A 26,371-nucleotide genomic window follows, 5' to 3' on the forward strand; every position below is an offset into this window, starting at 1 on the left:
TCGATACTTAGTTACTTTTCTATTGTTGATGTTATATGCGCTTGCGTCCGGACTTAGTATCTTTTTTTGACGTGACTATTCTGTGCGCTTGCGTCGGGACTTAGTATCTTTTTTTGATGTGACTGTTCTGTGCGCTTGCGTCAGGACTTAGTGTCTTTTTTATAACTGTTATGTGCGCTTGCGTCGAGACTTAGTGTCTTTTTTGTATATATAGTGTTATATGCGCTTGCGTCGGGACTTAGTGTCTTTTTTATTATTGTGGCTATTATGTGCGCTTGCGTCAGGACTTAGTGTCTAGATTATTGTGGCTATTATGTGTGCCTGCGTCGGAACTTAGTGTGTTTTTTATAATTATTATGTGCGCTTGCGCCAGGACTTCGAATTCCTTAATTTTATTATAACTATTATTTGCGCCTGCGTCGGGACTTAGTGTTTTATTTGTTATGGCTATTATGTGCGCTTGCGCCTAGACTTTAAATTACTACTGATTTTGGTATCATCAGTGCGCATGTATAGTCACTTAGAATTTTTCTGTTTTCGTGTACATGTATAAAGACTTAGACTTTTTTTATTTTTTCTCTTCTCCTTTAGGGATCTATTTGCACCAAAAGGAGTAAACAGAGAACCACTCCCCCGATCCGCCAGGTATAAGTCACATATGTCCGGACTTAGTTTATTCTTAATAGTTTGTATGAATATAACCAATTTAAATATCGTGCCCATGTCTTAGAATATATTATGTTCTTTATATTATATTCTAAGACATGGGCACGATATTTAAATTGGTTATATTCATACAAACTATTAAGAATAAACTAAGTCCGGACATATGTGACTTATACCTGGCGGATCGGGGGAGTGGTTCTCTGTTTACTCCTTTTGGTGCAAATAGATCCCTAAAGGAGAAGAGAAAAAAAAAAAAAAGTCTAAGTCTTTATACATGTACACGAAAACGGAAAAATTCTAAGTGACTATACATGCGCACTGATGATACCAAAATCAGTAGTAATTTAAAGTCTAGGCGCAAGCGCACATAATAACCATAACAAATAAAACACTAAGTCCCGACGCAGGCGCACATAATAGTTATAATAATAAAATTAAGGAATTCGAAGTCCAGGCGCAAGCGCACATAATAATTATAAAAAACAAACTAAGTTCCGACGCAGGCGCACATAATAGCCACAATAATCTAGACACTAAGTCCTGACGCAAGCGCACATAATAGCCACAATAATAAAAAAGACACTAAGTCCCGACGCAAGCGCATATAACACTATATATACAAAAAAGACACTAAGTCTCAACGCAAGCGCACATAACAGTTATAAAAAAGACACTAAGTCCTGACGCAAGCGCACAGAACAGTCACATCAAAATAAGATACTAAGTCCCGACGCAAGCGCACAGAATAGTCACGTCAAAAAAAGATACTAAGTCCGGACGCAAGCGCATATAACATCAACAATAGAAAAGTAACTAGGTATCGAACGCAAGCGCATAAGAAACATTGTGATTAGCTGACAATCTGACCACCGTGACCGACGGAACCGCACCTGGATAGGTCCATTCACATGCTCTTCAACACGAGAAATAACTCTATTGGACATCACCGAACGGAAACCCGCCTCACGGATATACAAGTCCTTACAAACAAAACACTCGTGTTGTTAGTAGCTCCTTACCCCCCTGAAGAAGCCGCATCATGCGGTGAAACATGTCGGGGGAGCTGCACCATTAGTTTTTAATGATTATGGCAGGGCAAAGGAATGATTAATTGGACGGCGATCTGTAGACGCCGCTTATAGACGTATATTATAGGGGCAGAAAATAGGCAAAAATGCGGGCGGTAAGAGCCGCTATGAGTACTTGATAAAATATATCGTACCTGGACAAATATAGCACTGTAGGTTGGGTAATAATCCCAAGAGCTTTAGCTGCAAGGTGTCTGATATCAGCTGACATTACAGACACGCACTCTACAATAATTTGCAAAAGATAAATAAAGATCTCAGCTTACCTACAGATAAGCAGTGGATGCTAAGCCTATAGCCCCCGAATAGCATTGCCCTCCATATGTTGTTTTAAATTTATATGTTTTTTGTGGCTATATCGTTTATTAAAGGAGAAATAAAGGTTATATTTTAACAATTAGAGAAAAGGCCAGAAACAGGAATTATAGTCCCAGACTATTGAAACTGAAATAGGTTTCAGAGGGAAACAATAAGAAAAAAATATTTTTCATTACACCTCAGGTCAGATCAGCTATCAGTCCCCCTATGTTAAACAGACCTCAGATCAGAGCCCCAATCAGACCCCCAATGTTAATGAGGCCCCAATAAGACCTCCGATCACACCCAATAGTGAATGACCCCCAATCAGACATCAGATATGAGCCCCAATATAAATAAGACCCCATTAAGACCTCAGATCAGACCCCCAGTCTCAAATCAGCCCCCATTGCCTCTTTTTATCAGCCCCCACTGCCTCTTTATCAGCCCCCACTGCCTCTTTATCAGCCCCCACTGCCTCTTTATCAGACCCCTTTGCCTCTTTATAAACCCCCATTGCCTCTTTATCAGCCCCCATTGCCTTCTTTATCAGCCCCCATTGCCTTTTTATAAGCCCCCATTGGCTCTTTATCAGCCCCCATTGCCTTTTTATCAGCCTCATTGCCTCTTTATCAGCCCCCATTGCCTTTTTATAAGCCCCCATTGCCTATTTATCAGCCCCATTGCCTCTTTTTAGGCTCCCATTGCCTCTTTATCAGCCCTATATTGCTTCAAAGGAAAAAATAAAAACAATAACTTACCTCCCCTGCTCCTGGACGCCACCGCTCCTCACCATTGTGATCATCTTCATCCGGCTGTCGGCTGCAGAGCCAACAGCGGAGGACCAGGAAGCGGTGAGTACAGATCCTTCACCACTTCCCGGTCCTCCAGTACTAATGAGTGCTTCCATAATGTGTCTTATGTTGGGGAAAAATACGGTAATCTGCAAAATAATATATATTTGTGTCAGAAGTTGTGCTTTTTTAATTTTTAGAATAATGATACAGGCATTTTTTTTTTATACTTTTGTGCTGATTCTTTTTTTCCCTTTATATTAAGGGACACTATAGTCACCAGAACCACAACAGCTAACAGCTAAACGTAGTAGTTCTGGTGTCTATAGAATGTCTCTGCAAGCTTTTTAATGTAAACACTGTCTTTTCAGAAAAAAAGGCAGTATTTACATTACTGCCAAGGAACACCTCTAGTGGCCACTCATCATTATTAAAGTTTACTACTCTACGAGGTGTGTGGATTTTTTTTTGTGTGTGTGTTGTGGTGGAGGGCATGATTGTGGGAAGGCGCGATACAGGGGGCCCAAGTAAATTCTTGCCCAGGGTCCAATCAATATTAAAGACGGCCCTGCTAATAGGGAACTTAGATTGTGAGCCCCATTGGGGACAACTATTTTCTGTTTAGAGTTAGGCTTTAGAGTTATGCTTTATTTCAGCCACATGGGACACAGACACAATAGATTGGAGCAGACTTCTATGGGAAAGTTTTCTAGGCATGCTCTGTGACCTGTGCAAAGGTCCCTGTACAGGGGAAGTAGATATGTTCTGACCATCACCTATAGTTATTGATGGATCCTGTGTTATCTATAAAGAGGCTTTATCTGACACAGCTGCAAAGTGATCAGTACAGTACAGGAAGTCTAGAGATAGTGGCTAGTGTGCAAAATTGCAGGACTTTACAATATATATATATTTTTTTAATTTAGACGGTGACATGGAATATTAAGAGCTGTCAATCTGTGGAATAGCCTACCTTAGGATGTGGTCACAGCAGGAACAGTTGGCTGTTTAAAAAAGGCTTAGATGTTTTCTTAGAACTAAACAGTATTAATGCTTCCATAAATATGTAGATTTTTTGCTTGCCACTACAGTTTTCAAACCAGCTCCTGGATCTGAATACTTTTGTAATTGCATGTAATTAAAAATTTTGCATAGCCACTGAGCTATTCAATAAAATGTATCTGTACTGCTCTTTGTTCTTTTTCTTGTTTCTTTGTCCGGCTCACTAAGATGGCTGCACATGCTCAGTTTCATCATTCAACTGTCTTGAGCTGTGATAGGGAGAGCTGCAGCAGAAAAGACATACTTACTGAGATGCCATCTTGATATAAATGTAGCAGAGCAATGAATATGGATATTTCTAGATCCATGTGAGGTACATGGGTGGTTCTAGCTTTGTACTATATGATGTCTGATTTTCATTTTTTTTACATTAATCATGGGATAACCCCTTAAATTCATATCCCGTCCCATTCTGTAGTTCAACTGGACACAAGTCTTTTTTGAACTGTAGTAAATACGTATCTATGCAAAAATTTGCAAACAAAATGACCAGCAATTTAAAAAAAAAAATTGTTTTACATAAAACATAATTTAAACAGTAGGCCATTTTCTGATGACAAATGTCCTTTAAGAAGGTCAGAGTGCAGAGTAGAATTAAGAGGGGAAGATTCAAACTGAATCAATCTTTTAGACATGACACATTTGCATCTAGTTCCGGCTGTTTAGGACTATGCTTCCCCATCCCATCCAATCCTCTGGTTGAACTTAATGAAAATATGTCTTCTGTCAACCAAAATAATTATTATGTAAGTTTAATGTATGCACTGACCCTGTAAACAACTTAAACAACTTAATGGGATTTCCAAAGAGAGTGAATAGAGGAATTGATGACATTGTGGAAAAGATATTCTCTAAGGATGGAAAATTTGCTTATTGTGATAAAAGAGCAAGCCACTGAGAAGTCACTATTGAAGGCCAGTTAACATGCATTAGGTGCAAAGTATAGCTGAGGAAAGGCTCCCTATGTACATATTTTCTGAAAGGATGATTCTGTACTGAATAATGTAGTCAACAATGATAATCCAGTATATAAAAGTTTTGGTGATGTAATATCTGGGCTTACCTTGAATAAACACTCTCTAAGCCTGGGGCTATATACTGTAAATACTTTTGACACAATATTTTCCAATTCAACAACTGCAATCCAAAGAAATATGTTGGATTGCATTTGAAAGTTTTAAAGACATACGTATGTGTTGAGGAAGGGTTGAGACGTATGCATATAAATCCATGCATGCCTGCAAACACGTGCGGGCATGTATGGTATATATATGCATACATTAACCACCAGCATCTGCGCACGTCTGCCCATGGTGATCCCCAGGGGCTCATGGTGGCCCCTGTGGAAAATATGTGGTCCCTGGAAGCTGTGCCCCCTTATAATCCCCCTTATATTAGTATATATATGTGCCCCCTTATATGTGTCCCCTTATAGTTAGTATATATTTCCTGTATGACCGTGTATATATTGGCCCTGTATGGCAAGTGGGGACATATGCATGTCCCCTGTATGTGATGCCCCAGATATATGCGAGGGTGTGTGTATATATAGATATGTGTGTATGTATCTGCACACGTGTCTATGTATATACACTTATGTCAGCATGACAGTATGTATGTGGGCTTATTGCTGCCCATTCATACCCCCAGTTTTGTATGTGTTTATAGATGTGATATATGCAATTCCAACTCCTATCAACAGAGTTGTTTAGAGAAAAACTTGTGCTGATAGCCTGTAGGATAACAGCTGATTAGCATCTAGTCCCCTTTTGTTCAGGCCCAAAGCAATCAGACTCTTTGGCACCATTTGTGAGGGGACTTTCTAACCAGAGACATCAAGAACCTGTTTTTCCACACCTCTGCCCATGGCTAAAACTCCATGCCCCTACTCCCAGCATTTTTGGGACTGGGGGGGGGGGGGACTCTGGGGATTGTAGGCAGGCATACGTCACAGTGACACTATGATGTCACATCCCTGAGGAAGGAGGAGGGGGGGCTGGTTTTGGGCTATAAAGCCCCAAACAGAGCAGAGGTGCGGCCTCTTGCAACCAGACTAGATTCAGACACACATGGGAGAGAGCAGCTTCATGATGACCACCTGGATAAGGCCTAAGTATACCTGTATAGCCCCTACCTACCCCTCACATATCACCCCTGGTCCTGTAACCCCTATATTTCCCTGATGTGCACCTTGGGCCCTGATTCAACCCCTATCCCACCAACGATTAACCCTTTCCCTGCCAGGCATTACCCCTGGTAGTTACCCTGGTCCCTGTGCCCTGATGGACCCTGGTCACCCTGGCTACCCTTGCCCCTGAAACCCCTGATATACCCTTTCCCTACTCTGATTAACCCCTGGTGGTAACCCCTGCTTAAACCCTGCCACCCCCCCCCCCCCCCTCACTGTACACTTGCAGGGTATTTAGCCCCTGCATTGCTGTACAGTTCTGATATTATCCCCATTGTTAACCCTTTGTGTTTGTGGTCGGCTTACACCCCTGTAAGGCCACCATTAACCCTCGGCGTACCCCATAGGGATAGTATAGAACTAGATGGGTGGGCTGTTAATATTGTATGTGTGAACTGTATAGTTAGTTGATGGGTGGAATTGGGAATGTGTAGTGTAGTTTAGGATTGTATATTTAGTGCTGTATTGCTAGTGTATTGCGTGCGTTGTGTATTGTAAGAAATAAATACTGTGTTACTTGTAACTATCTGTGTAACGTGTAGTTATTGGTGATAGTTAGTTAGGCGCATGCAGCTAGCGTAGCGATCAGTGTAAAGCATAGCGAAAGTATTGTTATTATATAAAGGCATAAATAGGCGGAGTTATCACTAGACGGCTCCTCCTATTTATGAATATTAATTAGCAATATTCGCATAATATTGGTGATTAATATTCCCCCTTTACAGTATGTATCTAAGAAAACAGGAAAGGTTTGCTCCTAAAAGTATAATATGTAGCCCCAGACTACACATTATAAGGAAGTATACAGAGTTTCTGTTGGATTCTGTACTAAATCATAGAGAAATAAAATTGGGGCATTTTACATCAGGTGCCATATCTACATAGAGCACCCAACAGTTTATTGTATAGAACCATATGAGGTTCAGTGTGAACCATAAAGATTCTCTGCTGTGTGCATGAGGCATAAGGTATGGTAAGATTGTGATCATTTGCTATAATATTATTCTTAGGGCTCATTCAAGGTAAGCCCAGATATTACATCACCATAAGTGAGGGAGATGAACATGTGGAGTCACTGTGGGTAGAGATACATGGAGCTAAAAACAACAAAAAATTACTAATAGGAGTTTACTATAAACCACCTAATATACCAGATTAGTCCACAGAAAATCTACTTCTAAACGAGATAGACAAGGCGGCAAATCATAATGAGGTGGTTATTATGGGTGACTTCAACTACCCAGATATAGACTGGGAAACTGAACCTTGTATATCTCATAAGGGAAACAGGTTCTTGGCAATAACCAAAGACAATTACCTCTCCCAACTGGTTCAGGACCCGACTAGAGGGACGGCCATACTGGACTTAATATTAACCAATAGGCCTGACAGAACAACAGACGTGCAGGTTGGTGGACACCTGGGAAATAGTGATAACCTTCCAATTATCATTCAAAAGAGCGTTTCTACAGGGAGGAACAAAAATACCTTCAAAAAAGCTAAATTTAGCCAACTAAGAGAGGCCATAGGCCTAACTACGGTAGCTGGGACAAAGTCCTCAAAAATAAAAATACAGCCACAAAATGGGATATCTTTAAAAACATCCTAAAATCTCATTGTGAGAGGTACATACCGTATGGGAATATAAGGTTAAGGAACAAAAAGAAACCAATGTGGATAAATAGAACTGTAAAGAAAGCAATAAATGACAAAAAGAAAGCATACAAATCACTAAAACAGGAGGGTAGCACGGAAGCACTGAAAAACTATAAAGGAAAAAAATAGAACATGTAAAAAACAAATAAAAGCGGCCAAACTAGAGACCGAGAGACTAATTGCCAAAGAGAGTAAAACTAACCCTAAAATGTTCTTCAATTATATAAATGTTAAAAAGTATAAATCTGAAGGTGTCGGCCCTTTAAAGAGTAATGAGGGGGGAGTCGCAGAGAGCGACGAGGAGAAAGCAAAACTGTTAAATATTTTTTTCTCCAGTGTATTCACTGAGGAAAATAAACTGTCAGATGACATGCAGAATGTAAAAATAAATTCCCCATTAAAAGTGTCCTGTCTGACCCAAGAAGAAGTACATGAGCGACTTAAAAAAGATTAAAATAGACAAATCGCCAGGACCGGATGGCATACACCCCCGTATCCTAAGGGAATTAAGTCATGTCATAGCCAGACCCTTATTTCTGATATTTGCGGACTCTATACTGACAGGGAATGTTCCACAGGATTGGCGCATGGCAAATGTGGTGCCAATATTCAAAAAGGGTCCAAAAACAGAGCCTGGAAACTATAGGCCGGTAAGTTTAACATCTGTTGTGGGTAAACTGTTTGAAGGTTTTCTGAGAGATGCTATCTTAGAGCATCTCAACGGAAATAAGCAAATAACACCATATCAGCATGGCTTCGTGAGGGATCGGTCATGCCAAACAAATTTAATCAGTTTCTATGAGGAGGTAAGTTCTAGACTTGACAGCGGCGAATCAATGGATGTCGTATATCTGGACTTCTCTAAAGCATTTGACACTGTACCACATAAAAGGTTAGTATATAAAATGAGAATGCTCGGACTGGGAGAAAACGTCTGTATGTGGGTAAGTAACTGGCTCAATGATAGAAAACAGAGAGTGGTTATTAACGGTACACACTCAGATTGGGTCACAGAGATTACTAGCTCCACGTAGACATGGGACTTTTCCTTGCTTATCTCGCTGCAATTGCAGTAATGTACTTAAAGGTGATCATTTTTTCCACTCATATAGCAGTAAAAAATACAAGATCAATGGATATTACACTTGTAGATCCCGTGATGTTGTATATGTTATACAATGCCCTTGCAGCCTCATCTATGTAGGTGAGACTACAGTGGAGGTCCGCGAGAGAATCAATAAGCATAAGAGCACTATCCGTAAAGCCAACTTGGACAAAGCAGTAGCCAAACATTTTGTGGAGGCAGGACACTCTGTCAACCAACTGCGCTTTAGGGTGAGTGACAGTGTGGGGATTTTACGTAGAGGTGGTGATAGAGAGGCTGTTCTTAGAAAGAAGGAGCTTAAATGGATATATACCCTTAGGTCCCTGCAAAAACATGGACTCAATTTGGAGTTCAATGTGGTCAGGATCAGTTAGGTACCCATCTGGTACAATGTCTTATATGTGTTTTTATTCACTTGTGTTTCTATACTCCCAGGGTGATCATAATCATTGAGGATGTAATTTGTATGTAATTGTGTTAACGCTATTGTCCATTGAGGCGCCTTTAAGACACACATTCTGTGTGCCGATCATTTGTGGCCTTATTTCTTTATTATGTTATACGCATTCCCTCCCATGTCAGTGGATCCGTTTTGGTATATGTCAGCTGTCCCCCCTGTTTATATGCGCTTGTACGGGACGGCGATGGGATCCTAGCACCGCGTAGCGTGGTTAACAACCAGATAAATATAAACAGCGGTCATGTGACTATGGTTCCGGGTCACGTGATGTACACGCCTACTTTGGTGTCATCAAGGTGGGCGGTTTTTGCTGCAGGATGCTGCCGTGATGCAGAAGTGAAGTTGGAGTCAGGTGATTTGATCCGACGCAGCCTTATGACGCCCATTGACATGCGCAGCTACACAGTGGGGATGCTGAGGCCCGCGTGGATATGCACATGGACATCACTGACTGGGGAGTGAGAGGGGCGTATGTATATGGTATCAACCTGGTGTTTAATTATGATTCACATATGATTGGGCACGATAACACATGTCATCCTCTTGGCCAATTTATTGGAAGATTAACCTTTGTGGGAGTATTTGCTTCACTATATATATGTTGGATTATTCACTTGTATTTTATGCTTGACAAAGGCTACATATAGCTGAAACGTTGCCATTTTGTACATTGTTTTTATGGAAGTCTGAATAAAGAAGCTCTGCTTGGATATGCTGCTGTAGCCTCCATTTTCTTTGCTCAGATTGGGTCACTGTCACTAGTGGGGTACCTCAGGGGTCAGTATTGGGCCCTATTTTCTTCAATATATTTATTAATGATCTTGTAGAAGGCTTGCATAGTAAAGTATCAATTTTCGCAGATGACACTAAACTGTGTAAAGTAATTTACACTGAAGAGGACAGTATACTACTACAGAGGGATCTGGATAGATTGGATGCTTGGGCAGATAAGTGGCAGATGAGGTTTAACACTGACAAATGTAAAGTTATGCACATGGGAAGGAATAATGCAAGTCACCCGTACATACTAAATGATAAAACACTCGGTAACACTGACATGGAAAAGGATCTAGGAATTTTAATAAACAGCAAACTAAGCTGCAAAAACCAGTGTCAGGCAGCTGCTGCCAAGGCCAATAAGATAATGGGTTGCATCAGAAGGGGCATAGATGCCCGTGATAAGAACATAGTCCTACCACTTTACAAATCGCTAGTCAGACCACACATGGAGTACTGTGTACAGTTCTGGGCTCCTGTAAACAAGGCAGACATAGCAGAGCTGGAGAGGGTCCAGAGGAGTGCAACTAAAGTAATAACTGGAATAGGGCAACTACAGTACCCTGAAAGATTATCAAAATTAGGGTTATTCACTTTAGAAAAAAGACGACTGAGGAGAGATCTAATTAATATGTATAAATATATCAGGGGTCAGTATAGAGATCTATCCCATCATCTATTTATCCACAGAACTGTGACTGTGACGAGGGGACATCCTCTGCGTCTGGAGGAAAGAAGGTTTGTACACAAACATAGAAAAAGATTCTTACAGTAAGAGCAGTGAGACTATGGAACTCTCTGCCTGAGGAGGTGGTGATGGTGAGTACAATAAAGGAATTCAAGAGGGGCCTGGATGTACACTCACCTAAAGAATTATTAGGAACACCTGTTCTACAGGGAGTGCAGAATTATTAGGCAAGTTGTATTTTTGAGGATTAATTTTATTATTGAACAACAACCATGTTCTCAATGAACCCAAAAAACTCATTAATATCAAAGCTGAATATTTTAGAAGTAGTTTTTAGTTTGTTTTTAGTTTTAGCTATTTTAGGGGGATATCTGTGTGTGCAGGTGACTATTACTGTGCATAATTATTAGGCAACTTAACAAAAAACAAATATATACCCATTTCAATTATTTATTTTTACCAGTGAAACCAATATAACATCTCAACATTCACAAATATACATTTCTGACATTCAAAAACAAAACAAAAACAAATCAGTGACCAATATAGCCACCTTTCTTTGCAAGGACACTCAAAAGCCTGCCATCCATGGATTCTGTCAGTGTTTTGATCTGTTCACCATCAACATTGCGTGCAGCAGCAACCACAGCCTCCCAGACACTGTTCAGAGAGGTGTACTGTTTTACCTCCTTGTAAATCTCACATTTGATGATGGACCACAGGTTCTCAATGGGGTTCAGATCAGGTGAACAAGGAGGCCATGTCATTAGATTTTCTTCTTTTATACCCTTTCTTGCCAGCCACGCTGTGGAGTACTTGGACGCGTGTGATGGAGCATTGTCCTGCATGAAAATCATGTTTTTCTTGAAGGATGCAGACTTCTTCCTGTACCACTGCTTGAAGAAGGTGTCTTCCAGAAACTGGCAGTAGGACTGGGAGTTGAGCTTGACTCCATCCTCAACCCGAAAAGGCCCCACAAGCTCATCTTTGATGATACCAGCCCAAACCAGTACTCCACCTCCACCTTTCTGGCGTCTGAGTCGGACTGGAGCTCTCTGCCCTTTACCAATCCAGCCACGGGCCCATCCATCTGGCCCATCAAGACTCACTCTCATTTCATCAGTCCATAAAACCTTAGAAAAATCAGTCTTGAGATATTTCTTGGCCCAGTCTTGACGTGTCAGCTTGTGTGTCTTGTTCAGTGGTGGTCGTCTTTCAGCCTTTCTTACCTTGGCCATGTCTCTGAGTATTGCACACCTTGTGCTTTTGGGCACTCCAGTGATGTTGCAGCTCTGAAATATGGCCAAACTGGTGGCAAGTGGCATCTTGGCAGCTGCACGCTTGACTTTTCTCAGTTCATGGGCAGTTATTTTGCGCCTTGGTTTTTCCACACGCTTCTTGCGACCCTGTTGACTATTTTGAATGAAACGCTTGATTGTTCGATGATCACGCTTCAGAAGCTTTGCAATTTTAAGAGTGCTGCATCCCTCTGCAAGATATCTCACTATTTTTGACTTTTCTGAGCCTGTCAAGTCCTTCTTTTGACCCATTTTGCCAAAGGAAAGGAAGTTGCCTAATAATTATGCACACCTAATATAGGGTGTTGATGTCATTAGACCACACCCCTTCTCATTACAGAGATGCACATCACCTAATATGCTTAATTGGTAGTAGGCTTTCGAGCCTATACAGCTTGGAGTAAGACAACATGCATAAAGAGGATGATGTGGTCAAAATACTCATTTGCCTAATAATTCTGCACGCAGTGTATTTCTCATTAATGCAATTATCTAGTCAACCAATCACATGGCAGTTGCTTCAATGCATTTAGGGGTGTGGTCCTGGTCAAGACAATCTCCTGAACTCCAAACTGAATGTCAGAATGGGAAAGAAAGGTGATTTAAGCAATTTTGAGTGTGGCATGGTTGTTGGTGCCAGACAGGCCGGTCTGAGTATTTCACAATCTGCTCAGTTACTGGGATTTTCACGCACAACCATTTCTAGGGTTTACAAAGAATAGTGTGAAAAGGGAAAAACATCCAGTATGCGGCAGTCCTGTGGGCAAAAATGCCTTGTGGATGCTAGAGGTCAGAGGAGAATGGGCCGACTGATTCAAGCTAATAGAGGAGCAACGTTGACTGAAATAACCACTCGTTACAACCGAGGTATGCAGCAAAGCATTTGTGAAGCCACAACATGCACAACCTTGAGGCGGATGGGCTACAACAGCAGAAGACCCCACCGGGTACCACTCATCTCCACTACAAATAGGAAAAAGAGGCTACAATTTACACGAGCTCACCAAAATTGGACTGTTGAAGACTGGAAAAATATTGCCTGGTCTGATGAGTCTCGATTTCTGTTGAGACATTCAAATGGTAGAGTCCGAATTTGGCGTAAACAGGATGAGAACATGTATCCATCCTCTGATGGCTACTTCCAGCAGGATAATGCACCATGTCACAAAGCTCGAATCATTTCAAATTGGTTTCTTGAACATGACAATGAGTTCACTGTACTACAATGGCCCCCACAGTCACCAGATCTCAACCCAATAGAGCATCTTTGGGATGTGGTGGAACGGGAGCTTCGTGCCCTGGATGTGCATCCCTCAAATCTCCATCAACTGCACGATGAAATCCTATCAATATGGGCCAACATTTCTAAAGAATGCTATCAGCACCTTGTTGAATCAATGCCACGTAGAATTAAGGCAGTTCTGAAGGCAAAAGGGGGTCCAACACCGTATTAGTATGGTGTTCCTAATAATTCTTTAGGTGAGTGTATTTCTGGAGCGTAATAATATTACAGGCTATAGCTACTAGAGAGGGGTCGTTGATCCAGAGAGTTATTCTGATTGCCTGATTGGAGTCGGAAAGGAATTTTTTATTCCCTAAAGTGGGGAAAATTGGCTTCTACCTCACAGTTTTTTTTTTTGCCTTCCTCTGGATCAACTTGCAGGATAACAGGCCGAACTGGATGGACAAATGTCTTTTTTCGGCCTTATGTACTATGTTACTATGTTACTATGCACACAATGTTGCCTGTTTTGAGGTCTGCAAATTGTGGCCAGCCATGTAAACTCCGCATTTTGCAGAATGGAACATCTGGACCATAATAGAACAGTCCTATCCTTGTCCATAACGCAGACAAGAATAGGACATGTTCAATATTTTTGTGGGTGCCACAGAACGAACATACGGTTGTGGACAGCACACAGGTGTGCTTTCCACATCTTTTGCGTCCCCATTGAAGTGAATGGGTCTGCATCCAACCTGCAACAAATTTGGATTGGATGCGGATAAAAATATGTTTGTGTGCTTGAGCCCTTAAAGGGGATGTCTTACCTTGCTATTTTCAAGCTCCGTTGTGGCTCTCAGGGCCTCGATTTCCTTCTTGCTGGGGGTGGAGCTGAGCACTGACTAGGTGGCCATTTCTAGGAGTGACTGCGCATGCACGAGAATATGTGAGCACTTTCTTCTGTGAAACCCGGCCACCAGAGCAGCCGGCCGAACTGCCCATAGTGTTTGTGGGCACCTGCTCAACCACCGCTGAGAACAATACAGCGGTGGCTGTAACCCCTGGAAACAAGCATGAAATTTGGGACTGTTTCAAGAAGATAAGTGGACAGAGGCATAATTGAAAAATGAACTACTGTACATGGAAGAAAGAATCCTAGGACTACGAGGAACTGAATAAATGTTGATTACTGAGGTGAGCTAACCCCTTTAAGGTGCTAAATCCACACTCCAGTTTAAACCTTTAAACTGTTTACTCCCACTTTTATTTTTGTTTAGTAACAATTACCTGAGCTGTACTCTGTCGTAAGATTTTCTGCGCGTCAAAGGCGATGTGTTAGAGCCCCGATTCTGCCTTGGACTGAGGGAATAAAAAAAAAGAATCTTACATGTCAAATTCTTCAAATAAAGACAATTATTTGATTAAGAAACTATACTTTCTAACACTTCCATTAATCAAAAGACTGACACAAAACAGTTCAACCAGTGCACTGCAAAGTCCTGTGTAGATGAGGAGCGGTTAGTGATAGAGTTGTTTAGGTCAGATTCACCTATGCTGTTAAAGTGTACTTTGAAAGTGTCAAAGAAATCAGGGACAGAAAATGATAAAGGTTATACTCTCTAATATTGTAGAAGGCATAACTAATGTATTGTTAACAGCCAAACAAAACTCAAAATCTATTACACTGAATCAGGAGTTTACAGAAACACCCCATGTGTGCTCAAAAACTGAGGTATGGACGCACAGCAGGCTTCAGAGTGGAAGGAGCACTATATGGCTTTTGGAGAGTGGATTTAGCTGGAATGGTAATTGGGAGCTATGTCGCATATGAAGACTACACCCCATCCGGAAACTACACCCCTCAAGAAATATTTCAAGGTGTGTAGTGAGCACTTTGACCCATCGGGCGATTCACAGAATTAGGAAACGGTTGGCCGTGAAAAGAAAAAATTAAATTTTTTCCCAGAAAAAGTTGCTTTACACCAACACTTTCACAAGGTGTAATGCACCCCAAATCTTTCTCCCCATTTCCCACCGAATATGCCAACACCCCATATGTGCTCAAAAAATTATGTATGGGTGCATGGCAGGGTTCAAAAGGGAAGTAGTGGAGGACAGATTTTGCAGAATTGGCTTTTGGGAACTATGTCGCATATGAAAACACCCTGAGGTTCCCCTAGAGTGGAAACCCCCAAAAAAGTTATCCCATTCTAGAAACTACACCTCTCAAGGAATATTTCAAGATGTGTAGTGAGAACTTTGTCCTCAAAGGTGATTCATGGAATTGGCTGTAAATATGAAAAACTAAATTTTTTTCCAGAAAAATTGACTTTAGGCCCACATTTTTTACTTTCACAAGGGGGAACTGGAGAAAATGCACCCCCTAATTTATTTCCCATTTTCTCCTGATTACAGCAATACCCCATATGTGCTTGTATACTGCTATATGGGCGTACCAGAGGGTTCAGAAGGAAAGGAGCACCAAATGGGTTCTGGAAGGCAGATTTCAACAGAATAATTTACAGCGCCATCTTGCAATTGAAAACACCCTGAGGTACCCCTAGAGTGCAAACCCCCAAAAAGTGACCCCATTCCGGAAACTACACCCTTCAAGGAATAGTTCAAGGTGTGTAGTGAGCACTTTGACCCATCAGGCGTTTCACAGAATTAGGAAACGCTTGGCTGTGAAAAAGAAAAATTTATTTTTTTTCCAGAAAAAGTTGCTTTACACCCACATTTTTCACTTTCACAAGGGGTAACAGGACAAAATACACCCCACATTGTGTTTCCTTTTTCCCCCCGAATACGCCCACACCCCATATGTGCACAAAAAAATTATGTATGGGCGCATCGCAGGGCTCTAGAGTCAAACAGCTAAATATGGATTTTGCTGACCTGAATTGTGTTGAAGTAAATAAATTCCTGAGGTTCCCAGAAATTAAAAATCTTAACAGGTGACCCCATTTGGGAAAGTACTCCCGTACAAACATTTTAGGTGACAGAAAAGGTACTTTTCAGCAAACAGGTGTCTCACGGAAGACAGAAATACTTGTGAAAGCATTTCAAAGCACACATTTGTAAAAATTAAAAATTACTAGCAGACCCCAATTTATCACTGTCACAAGGGGTTAAAGGAGAAAATGCACCCCAGTATACGTTCCCCATTTTCACACATTTTTGTAAACACCCCATATGTTTTTGTAGTCTGCTGTATGGGCACACAGCAGGGCTCTAGAGGCAAAGTGCAAAAAATGTTTTTTGCAGGCCCGAATAAACAGACATGAATTTTAGCTGCCATGTCACATTAAATAAATTCCTGAGGTCCCCAGAAATGAAAAACCCTAACAAGTGACCTATTTTCTCCCCTTTTTGCAAACACCCCATATGTGCTTGTAGCCTGCTGTATGGGCGCACAGCAGGTAAAAAGCTAAATGTGAATTTGGCAGGCTTGAATTGGCAGACATGGATTTTAGGTGACATGTCGCATTAAAAAAATTCCTGAGATCCCAATAAATAAAATAAAAAAAAACAAGAAGTGACCCCTTTTTGGAAAGTGCACCTCCGTACGAACATTTTAAGGAGTGGAAAGGGCACGGTTGTCTCACAGAAAAAAATATGTAGTGGTTGTTGGAAAGTGGATATGCAGGCGAGGTGGACTAAATCAGAGATATAAAGTGGAAATATTACAGGGAGCATAAAGGAAGAAATTAAATTAATACTCCAGAGATATGTGGTATATTTTAAAACACTCCTTCATGCACAGGCCAGGTTTTTCAGGGCAGGTTACGCAGTGGTAAATGGTGTCCTTCCTAATACACCTTTTTGAACACATTTTTGGGTCCTTCCCTTTCTTGCTGTCTGGGGGACTTCAGCTGGGAAATGTTGTCCTGGTACAACACGGCCACTGTGACTTACAGAAGTACTGGGGCCCTCTTCTGCTTGGTTTGGAAGAATTAGAACCTTGATCACTACTTCTTGAAAGTGAAGAAATGTTCCTGTGTGTCTGCTAGACTTAGGCCCCTTTCACACGAGCAAGTTTTCCGCCCGGGTGCAATGCGTGACGTTAACGCATAGCACCCGCACTGAATCCTGACCCATTCATTTCAATGGGTCTGTGTACATGAGCGTTGTTTTTCACGCATCAGTTCTGCGTTGCGTGAAAATCGCAGCTCGTTCTATATTCTGCATTTTTCACGCAGCCCTGGCCCCATAGAAGTGAATGGCGCTGCGTGAAAAACGCATTGCTTCCGCAAGCAAGTGCGTGTGCAATGTGTTTTTTACTGATGGTTGCTAAGAGATGTTGTTTGTAAACCTTCAGTTTTTTATCACGCGAGTGAAAAACGCATCAAAAAGCATTGCACCCGTGCGGAAAAACCTGAACGCATCCGGACCTAATCCGTCACGCTCGTGTGAAAGGGGCCTTATATAGCACGTACACATTATACATTGCCGTCTGTACAATGTGTACGGCCAGCTTTTTGTGTTTCATGTGGCACTGTAGGGCTTCATAACTAGATCTGAAAGATCAACCCCGCCCATGTGCCTGTTGTAGTCCAGAATGCAGTCTGGTTTGGGGACAGTGGTAGTGGTACCACGTACAGCGGCAGGGGAGCTGGTGTTACTGTGAATGGTGGTTAGTACAAGGACGTCTCTTTTGTCCTTGAACTTAACCACCAACATGTTCTCATGGAGGAGAGTCCTGCTTTCACCCTTTCTCAATGGTTGCCCTACCAGGGATTTAGGAAGGCCTCTCTGATTTTTGCGTACTGTGCCGCAAGTCACAGTACATCTGACTTTTAGGGACATGAATAGGGATATGCTGGTATAAGGCTGAGTTCACACGGGCGAGATTGACACGCGGGTGCAATGCGTGAGGTGAACGCATTGCACCCGCACTGAATCTGGACCCAATTACTTCTATGGGGCTGTGCACATGAGCAGTGATTTTCACGCATCACTTATGCGTTGCGAGAAAATCGCAGCATGCTCTATATTGTGCGTTTATCACGCAACGCAGGCCCCATAGAAGTGAATGGGGCTGTGTGAAAATTGCAAGCATCCGCAAGCAAGTGCGGATGCGGTGCGATTTTCACACATGGTTGCTAAAATGACAGTCTATTCACTGTATTATTTTCCATTATAACATGGTGGTGACATCACATCACATGGTCCAATCACATGGTTCATCACCGTGGTGATGGACCATGTGATCTGACGTCACCACAGGTCCTTTAGCCGGCAGCTCATGATTAAAGAAGTAAGAAGAGACAGGCAGCTACGCGATCAAGAGGAGAAGGTGAGTTAATTATTTTTTATTTTTTAACCCTCAATTGACCACCTACTAAGCATTCTGTATTAAAGAATCTATTATTTTCCCTTATAACCATGTTATAAGGGAAAATAATAACCTCTACACAACACCGAACCCAAACCTGAACTTCAGTGAAGAAGTTCGGGTCTGGGTACCACAGTCAGTTTTTTATCACGCGCGTGCAAAACGCATTGCACCCGCGCGATAAAAACTGAACAACGGAATGCAATCACAGTCAAAACTCACTGTAATTGGGTACCTACTCGCGCGGGTTTGCCGCAGTACACCCAGGACGCATCCTGAACAAATCCGTCATGCCTGTGTGAACTCAGCCTAATAGTTATCCACATAGAGGTGGTAACCCTTATCCAGCAGTGGGTGCAGTAAGTCCCACACTAGTTTCCCACTAACTGCAAGGACAGGGGGGCATTCTGAGGGTTTAATCTGGGAGTCTTTCCCTTCATAAACCTGAAACCTATAGGTGTACCCAGAGTTACTCTCACAGAGTTTATACATTTTTATGCCATACCTTGCTCGCTTGCTGGGCAGGTACTGGCGGAATCTTACCCTCCCCTTGTACCAGGGACTCATCTATACAGATATTTTGTTCTGGGGTGTACACTTCAGCAAACTTGGTACTGAAGTGGTCAAGGACGGGCCTAATTTTAAAAAGCCAATCAAATGTTGGGTCATTTTGGGGCAGACACTGTACATTGTCATTATAATGCAAAAATTTCTGAATCGACTCGAATCTATTCCGGGACATGGAATTACTGAATATTGGAGTGTGGTACAAGACATCCGCACTCCAATACTGTCTAATTTCAACTTTTTTAACAAGCCCCATATGCAGCAGAAGCCCAGTAAAGATTTTCATTTCTGCTGCTGTAACTGGGTTCCAACCAAGTCTTGCGAATGGTGATGTGGGGTTCTGGGTAATAAACTGCTGGGCATATAAATTTGTTTGGGCCACGGTAAAATTTACTAAATCTTTAATGAAAAAGATTTTGAAAAAGTAAATTTCTGTGAAGCCCGTGCAGTCAATTTGTATTCCAGAGTTTCCCACAAACTCTGGAATTTGGGGCTGATAATCATCATGGGGTGGGGTCCATATGGGGTCACTCTGGAGGGCTGCTTCTGCTGCTATCCTGAGGCGCCTTCTAGAGGTTCCCTCATCAGCGGATGATGATGAGGGGGTAGAGGAGTAGAGGAAAGTGACATAATCTTCTCCCTCGCTAGCAGTCTCAGTATCGGAGGCAAGCATGGTGTATGCCTCTTCAGCTGAGTATAGCTGTTGGGATGGACGGGCCATTTTCATTCTATTGGGGTGTGACGTGTGAAATGTGTAAAACTTTATTTAGTGTGAGAGGTGTGTATGTAGTGTTTTCACATGTGAAGGGGATTGTAATCGTAATAAATTTGAATTTAAATTTAGAAGAAAAGTTGTAAAAAAAAGTATTTTTTGCACAAAAAAAGTCTTTTCTGCACAAAAAAGTCTTTGCTGCACAAATAAAAGTATTTTCTGCAAAAAAAAAAACTTGCAGCGCAAACTGACACTACTGATCGGTGCTCAGTGGTTGCAAAATGCACGTACGCAAATGGTGCGTTCGTGCAAAAAACTAAACTCACACTAAGGCCTCATGCACACGACCGTTGTTTTGGTCCGCATCCGAGCCGCAGTTTTTGCGGCTTTGATGCGGACCTATTCACTTCAATGTAAAAACACCTAGTTGGAGCTCACCTCACCATGTACCACCGAGGAGCACGGACACAGAACCGGAACCAAGGCTGAGAAGTAGCAAAAAAAGTAGATTGTCCAGCTTCACCTCGCAGTGCGTGTTTTATTAGGAAACGTGCTTAACATCAACATGTTTCGGATCAACATATATTACAGATCCTTCACTTCAATGGGGCCGCAAAAGATGCGGACAGCACTCCGTGTGCTGTCCGCATCTGTTGCTCCATTCCCTGGTTCGCCCAAAAAATATAACGTGTCCTATTCTTGACCTTTTTTGCGGACAAGAATAGGCAGTTATATCAATGGCTGCCCGTGCCGTTCTGCAAATTGCGGAACGCACACGGACGCCATCAGTGTTTTGCGGATCCGAAATTTGCAGACCGCAAAACACACAACGGTCATGTGCATGAGGCCTAAGGGTCCATTCACATGTCTGCAAAATGGGTCCGCATCCCTTCCGCAATTTTGCGGAACAGGTGCGGACCCATTCATTTTCAATAGGGCCGGAATGTGCTGTCCGGATCCGCACTTCCGTTTCGCAAAAAAAATAGAACATGTCCTATTCTTGTCTGGAATTGCGGACAAGAAAAGGCATTTTCTATGAGAGTGCCGGCAATGTGCGGTTCACAAAATGCGGAATGCACATTGCTGGTGTTCGTGTTTTGCGGAACCTCTTTCACACGACCGTAAATTTTTCCATTTATGGGCCATTTTTTTGTGGTTCATTTCAATGGTTCCGCAAAAAAAACGGAATGTACTCCATATGCAGTCCAGGCTTCAGAGTGGAAGGAGCACTATATGGCTTTTGGAGAGTGGATTTAGCTGGAATGGTAATTGGGAGCTATGTCGCATATGAAGACTACACCCCATCCGGAAACTACACCCCTCAAGAAATATTTCAAGGTGTGTAGTGAATATTTCAAGGTGTAGTTAGAAAAACAGTTAACGCTTTGTGACAGAATGGCTCAATATTTTTAATAAAGGCCAATTGACAATATGATGTTTAGCCAAAAATTTATAAAAAGCTATTTTAGACAAAAATTGACTTCAATTTCTCTAAACTTTGGAATGCCCATGTCCAACTGTTCAATGTTTCAGTATTTTTTGTACAACTTGATGCTCTCTAACAAGGAGCTTAACTTCAAAATTCACAACTGGTGTTTGATTAATGAATTGCCCAATAAATGTCCTGTTTCAATAGGAATTGGTATTTAGACAGTCCTCCTCATCATGCTGTTCACATTTTGACTAATGTATTATTTTTTTTTTTTTATTCAATATTTTTTTTTTAATCAGTACACATGATCCCTCCCTGCTTCTAGCTTATGGGCCAATAAGAAGGCTGCAATATACTTGACTTTAGGAGTAGTAGTGTTTGCGAATTTTGCTCTTATTTGTTTTTTTCGAATATTCGCTATATTGCTATATATTCTTGTTTTAGAATATTACGAATATTCTAAAAAACTAAGTTATAGCAATATAGCGAATATTCGAAAAAAAAATCGAATATAGAGCAATTTAGCTAATATAGTGCTATAATCTTCTTTGTCTAATAGTTGTAAGTTGAAAAATTTGCAATAAAAAATTTGAATCCGAAAATTCGCATATTACACAATCATTACCTTGCCGATTTTTCCATGAAAAAAAATCGTGGAATATAACGAAAATTCTAATTTGCGAATATTCGACGAATATTCTACAAAATATTCGCGAAATATCGCGAATTCGAATATGACCCCTGCCGCTCATCACTAATTTTGACATCATGAGACAAAGACTAAACCCAACAACTGATCAACAGTACCTCGCCATTGCGAGGCTTAAAGGAGAATGTTCTCAGATGAAAGGGGCCTCTGAGCTTAGAGTGTGACAAAGTTTCATCAGCAGGTTGCAACAGAGATACAGAGAGACTGGAAAAGTCACAGAAAGACATGGAAGTGGACATGCTTTGTCCACATCCCACACTGATGACCGCTTCATTGTGAATAATGCCCTGGAACTAGATGATGAATGCCACACAACTCCAGACACATTTAAGAGAGGTGAGAGGCGCCCAAGTGTCACATCAGACCATTCAAAAACATTTACATCAGCGTGGTCTGTGTGCTAGACAACATGCAAGGGTACCTGACCACACCACCATGCACAGGCGTCATTATCTTGCTTGGGCCAGGGAGCATATACGCTGTAAGAGGGACTAGTGGGCCTCATTGCTGTTCACTGATGAAAGTTGATTCACGCTAAGCAGAAATGATGGCGGCCAGGGCTGGTGCAAGGATTTTTGCCGCCCTAGGCAAAGATCCATTTTGCCGCCCCCTCATGTCACTCACTCACTGACAGACGCACACACACACACTGACAGACAGACACACACTCAGACACTCACTGAATGATGTACACAGAAACTCACTGACAGGCATACTCACTGACAGACACACATACACTCACTGACAGACACTCACTGACAGACATACACCTACTCACTGAAACACACACACACACAGAAACTCACTGACATACACTCATTAACTGGCAGACAAACACACACATATACTCACTGACAAACATACACACACTCTCTGACAAACACACAGACACTTACTGACCGACATACATCCACACTCACTGACATACACTCACTCACTGACATACACACAGAGACACTCAATGACAGACACACATAAATTTACTGACAGACAGACAGACATACACACACTCACTCACTGACATAAATACACAGGCAGACACTCACTCAGTCAAACACTTAAACACTCACCTCCCTGGGGTCCAGTGTGGTGCAGCTCCTCAGTCCTCCAGCCGTCCGTTTAGTATGCCGGGGCCGGAATGACGTCATATTCCGGCATCACAGAGGGTGCGCGAGGGAGGAGTGGGGAGCTGCTAGAACAGCCTACCTTGCCGCCCGCCTCCTCTCCTCCGGTAATTTACTGGCAGAGCAGGCACCTGCCATCAGGGTAAGCAGATGCCTGCTCTGCCATATTTAAGAAGGACCTCCACCTCCTGGCCCCCCTGTAACGGCGCTGGGTGGCGGCCCAAGAGCCGCTCGCCCAGGGCTGCAGCTCCAGTCAGGGGGAGCCCACCAGGGCGCCCCCAGCAGGCCAGCGCCCTAGGCGAATGCCTAGTTCGCCTAATGGTTGCACCGGCCCTGATGGCGGCTAATGATGTTGGAGACGTCAAGGAGAGTGCTATGCATTAGCCACTGTTGTCACCAGACAAGCCTTTGGTGGTGGTGGTGTTAGTGCGGGCAGGTGTGTCTAGTCAATACAGAACTGCCCTACACTTTTGTGAATGGTACAGTGACAAGCCCATAATACTTGAATAACATCCTTAATCCAGTAATTGCACCTCTGCATAAACAACACAGGCCTAATTTAATTTTCATGGACGACAATGCAGCAGCTCATTGAGGTCGCATTATTAGGGAATGGCTGCTGTAGACTGGAGTGGCCTGCACTTTCTCTAGACCTCAATCCCATTGAAAACCTATGGGATCAGCTGAGTCGCCGTGTAGAGGCTCGTAACTCTGTAACTCAATGACCTGAGTGCCTCCCTTCAAGAAGAGTGGTATGTCATGCCTCAGCAGAAAATAAGCTGAACAGCATGAGATGTCGTTGTCAAGCTGTAATTTATACTCAAGGCCACATGACAAGTTATTGAGACATTGACATTTTCTGTGGGGGTATATCCATCACTGTTGTCTTTTGTTTCAAGAAATTGTTTGAGATGATGAACTCACCATTACATGATTCTATGTAAATGCCCTACTTTCATGATATAATATTACTGTAGCATGAACTTTTTACCTTTTCCAGAAATTTTACCCGAAAGCCAAATATCCCTAACTTTATTGTTAATTCACTGTTAATGGGGACAAAACGTAACTGAACAGAATGAAATGCTCCAAAATGCATTCCGTTCTGTTTGGTTGCATTCTCATACGGGACAGCAAACCGCAGCATGTTGCGGTTTTCCTTCTGTCATGGGATGTGGAGCAAGACGGATCTATCGTGACCCACAATGCAAGACAACGGGGACAGATCCATTTAACTCTAACACTATCTGACACAATAGAAAACTGATCCGTCCCCCAATGACTTTCAATAGAGTTCATGAGGGATCCGTCTTGGCTATGTTAAAGATAATACAACCAAACCAGTTCATAACAGATGCAGATGGTTGTGTAACAGTAACTGAAGTGTTTTTACTGAACCCTGACGGATCTAGCAAAAATGCTAGTGTGAAAGTAGCCTAACCCCTTAGATTCCACCATAAATAGCAACTCCAGCACCTAAGTAGATTAGAGAGAGGGGGCTCCGTCTTTCAGGCATCAGCACTGCCGAAAATGAAACTGTGGGGTGACAATGTCCTAGTATGGCAACCGGTGGCCTAATGAAGGCCCTGAGGTCTGCAAGATAGTATCAGTCAGTATTTCACTGACAATATAATACTGTACTTCATAAGTAGTGCAGTGTACTATAGAAGAGATCAAAGGATCACATTTTAAAGTCCACATATTTGGTATCACAGTATTTGTAATGACCCGTACTATACAATATCACATAATTTATCCAGCACAGTGAAAAAAGAAAAATACCAGATTTGCTGTCTTTGCCACCAAAAAAACAATAAAAGGTTATCAAAAAGTGGTATGTACCCCAAAATTATACTAATAAATAATACAAGTTGCCCTCATACAATCTGTAGAAAGAAAAAATTATGGGTCTTAGGATGGAGCAATGCAAAACACTTTTTTCTTTTTTATTGTGCTACAACTTGTCCTGGGAAAAAAATAAAAAATAAAATGCTTTTGGGTTAACTGCCTCTGAGGCATGCCTATTTTCCATTCTTTTTTTCAGGATATCAGTGAAACTCATGCATTCAACTCTAGCCAGTAGATACCATGTTGAAGGCCATACTGAGTAAAGCAGTGTGGTTGGTTGGTCTACCACCTACAATAGTAATACAGAAAGACTGATGAATTGACCTAGTCTGTGGAAGTAGAAAAAATTGCCTGTTGCCATAGATAAGGCTATTTTCACACTTGTGGCAGTGTGATCCGGCAAGCAGTTCCGTCGCCGGAACTGCCTGCTGGATCCGCCGATCTAGATGTGACTGAAAGCATTTGTGAGACGCAAGAACGGATCCGTCTCTCCGCTTGTCATGCGGACAGACGGATCCGTCTTGTATCTTTTTTCACATTTTTACCGGTCTGCGCCGGACGGATCCGGCACTAATACATTCCTATGGGGAAAAATGCCAGATCCGGCATCCAGGCAAGTCTTCAGTTTTTTTCGCCGGAGATAAAACTGTAGCATGCTACGGTTTTATCTTTTGCCTGATCAGTCAAAACGACTGAACTGAAGACATCCTGATGCATCCTGAACGGATTACTCTCCATTCAGAATGCATGGGGATATACCTGATCAGTTCTTTTCCAGTATAGAGCCCCTGTGACGGAACTCTATGCCGGAAAAGAAAAACGCTAGTGTGAAAGTACCCTAAGATGTTTATTATAGGTTGCATGCAAAGCTATGCGTTTTGGGACTACACTAGTCCCTCTTTCAGGCAATGTGTAGCTTTACACACAATTTAGAATAAACATCTTCTCCATGATAACCTACACTTGGAAATTCATTGACTCAGCAGTACCAGCAACAGTCCACTTTTTCCACTTCCTTGAACGATTTTGGCATTCCAGGGATCTATTACAGTTGAAAAGTGTGGCAGCAGCACTGTATATTCATTTCATGCTCTTCAATGTTTCTCAACCTTTTCACACCAAGTACCCCCTAGTGACAAGAAGTTCGAGCCAAGTACCCCCAAGGAAGCAAACAGTGATAAATGTTAACCAATTAAAAATATATTCTCACGCTGCTATCATGGGCTCTGTTCCTTCATATTTGAGAGAAGGAATGGTGTAGCATACAGCAAGAATCTTCCCGTCAAAATGACAGACGCCAGATTAGAACCCATGATGGATGACTATTACGTTTTAAATTACAT

At 42.1% G+C, this 26,371-nt stretch overlaps 1 protein-coding gene across 1 annotated transcript in view; it reads right to left on the minus strand.

Moving 5' to 3' along the window:
- Window positions 1-26,371, minus strand: part of KIF21B (kinesin family member 21B) — a 1,425,990-nt gene that overhangs the window by 474,214 nt on the left and 925,405 nt on the right. Inside the window, exon 29 of the mRNA XM_040424150.1 lies at window positions 14,589-14,660. Coding sequence (XP_040280084.1) covers window positions 14,589-14,660 — 72 coding nt within the window. The remainder of the gene's footprint in view (window positions 1-14,588; window positions 14,661-26,371) is intronic.

Source organism: Bufo bufo, chromosome 3 (assembly GCF_905171765.1).
Source record: "Bufo bufo chromosome 3, aBufBuf1.1, whole genome shotgun sequence".
Lineage (NCBI taxonomy): Eukaryota > Metazoa > Chordata > Amphibia > Anura > Bufonidae > Bufo > Bufo bufo.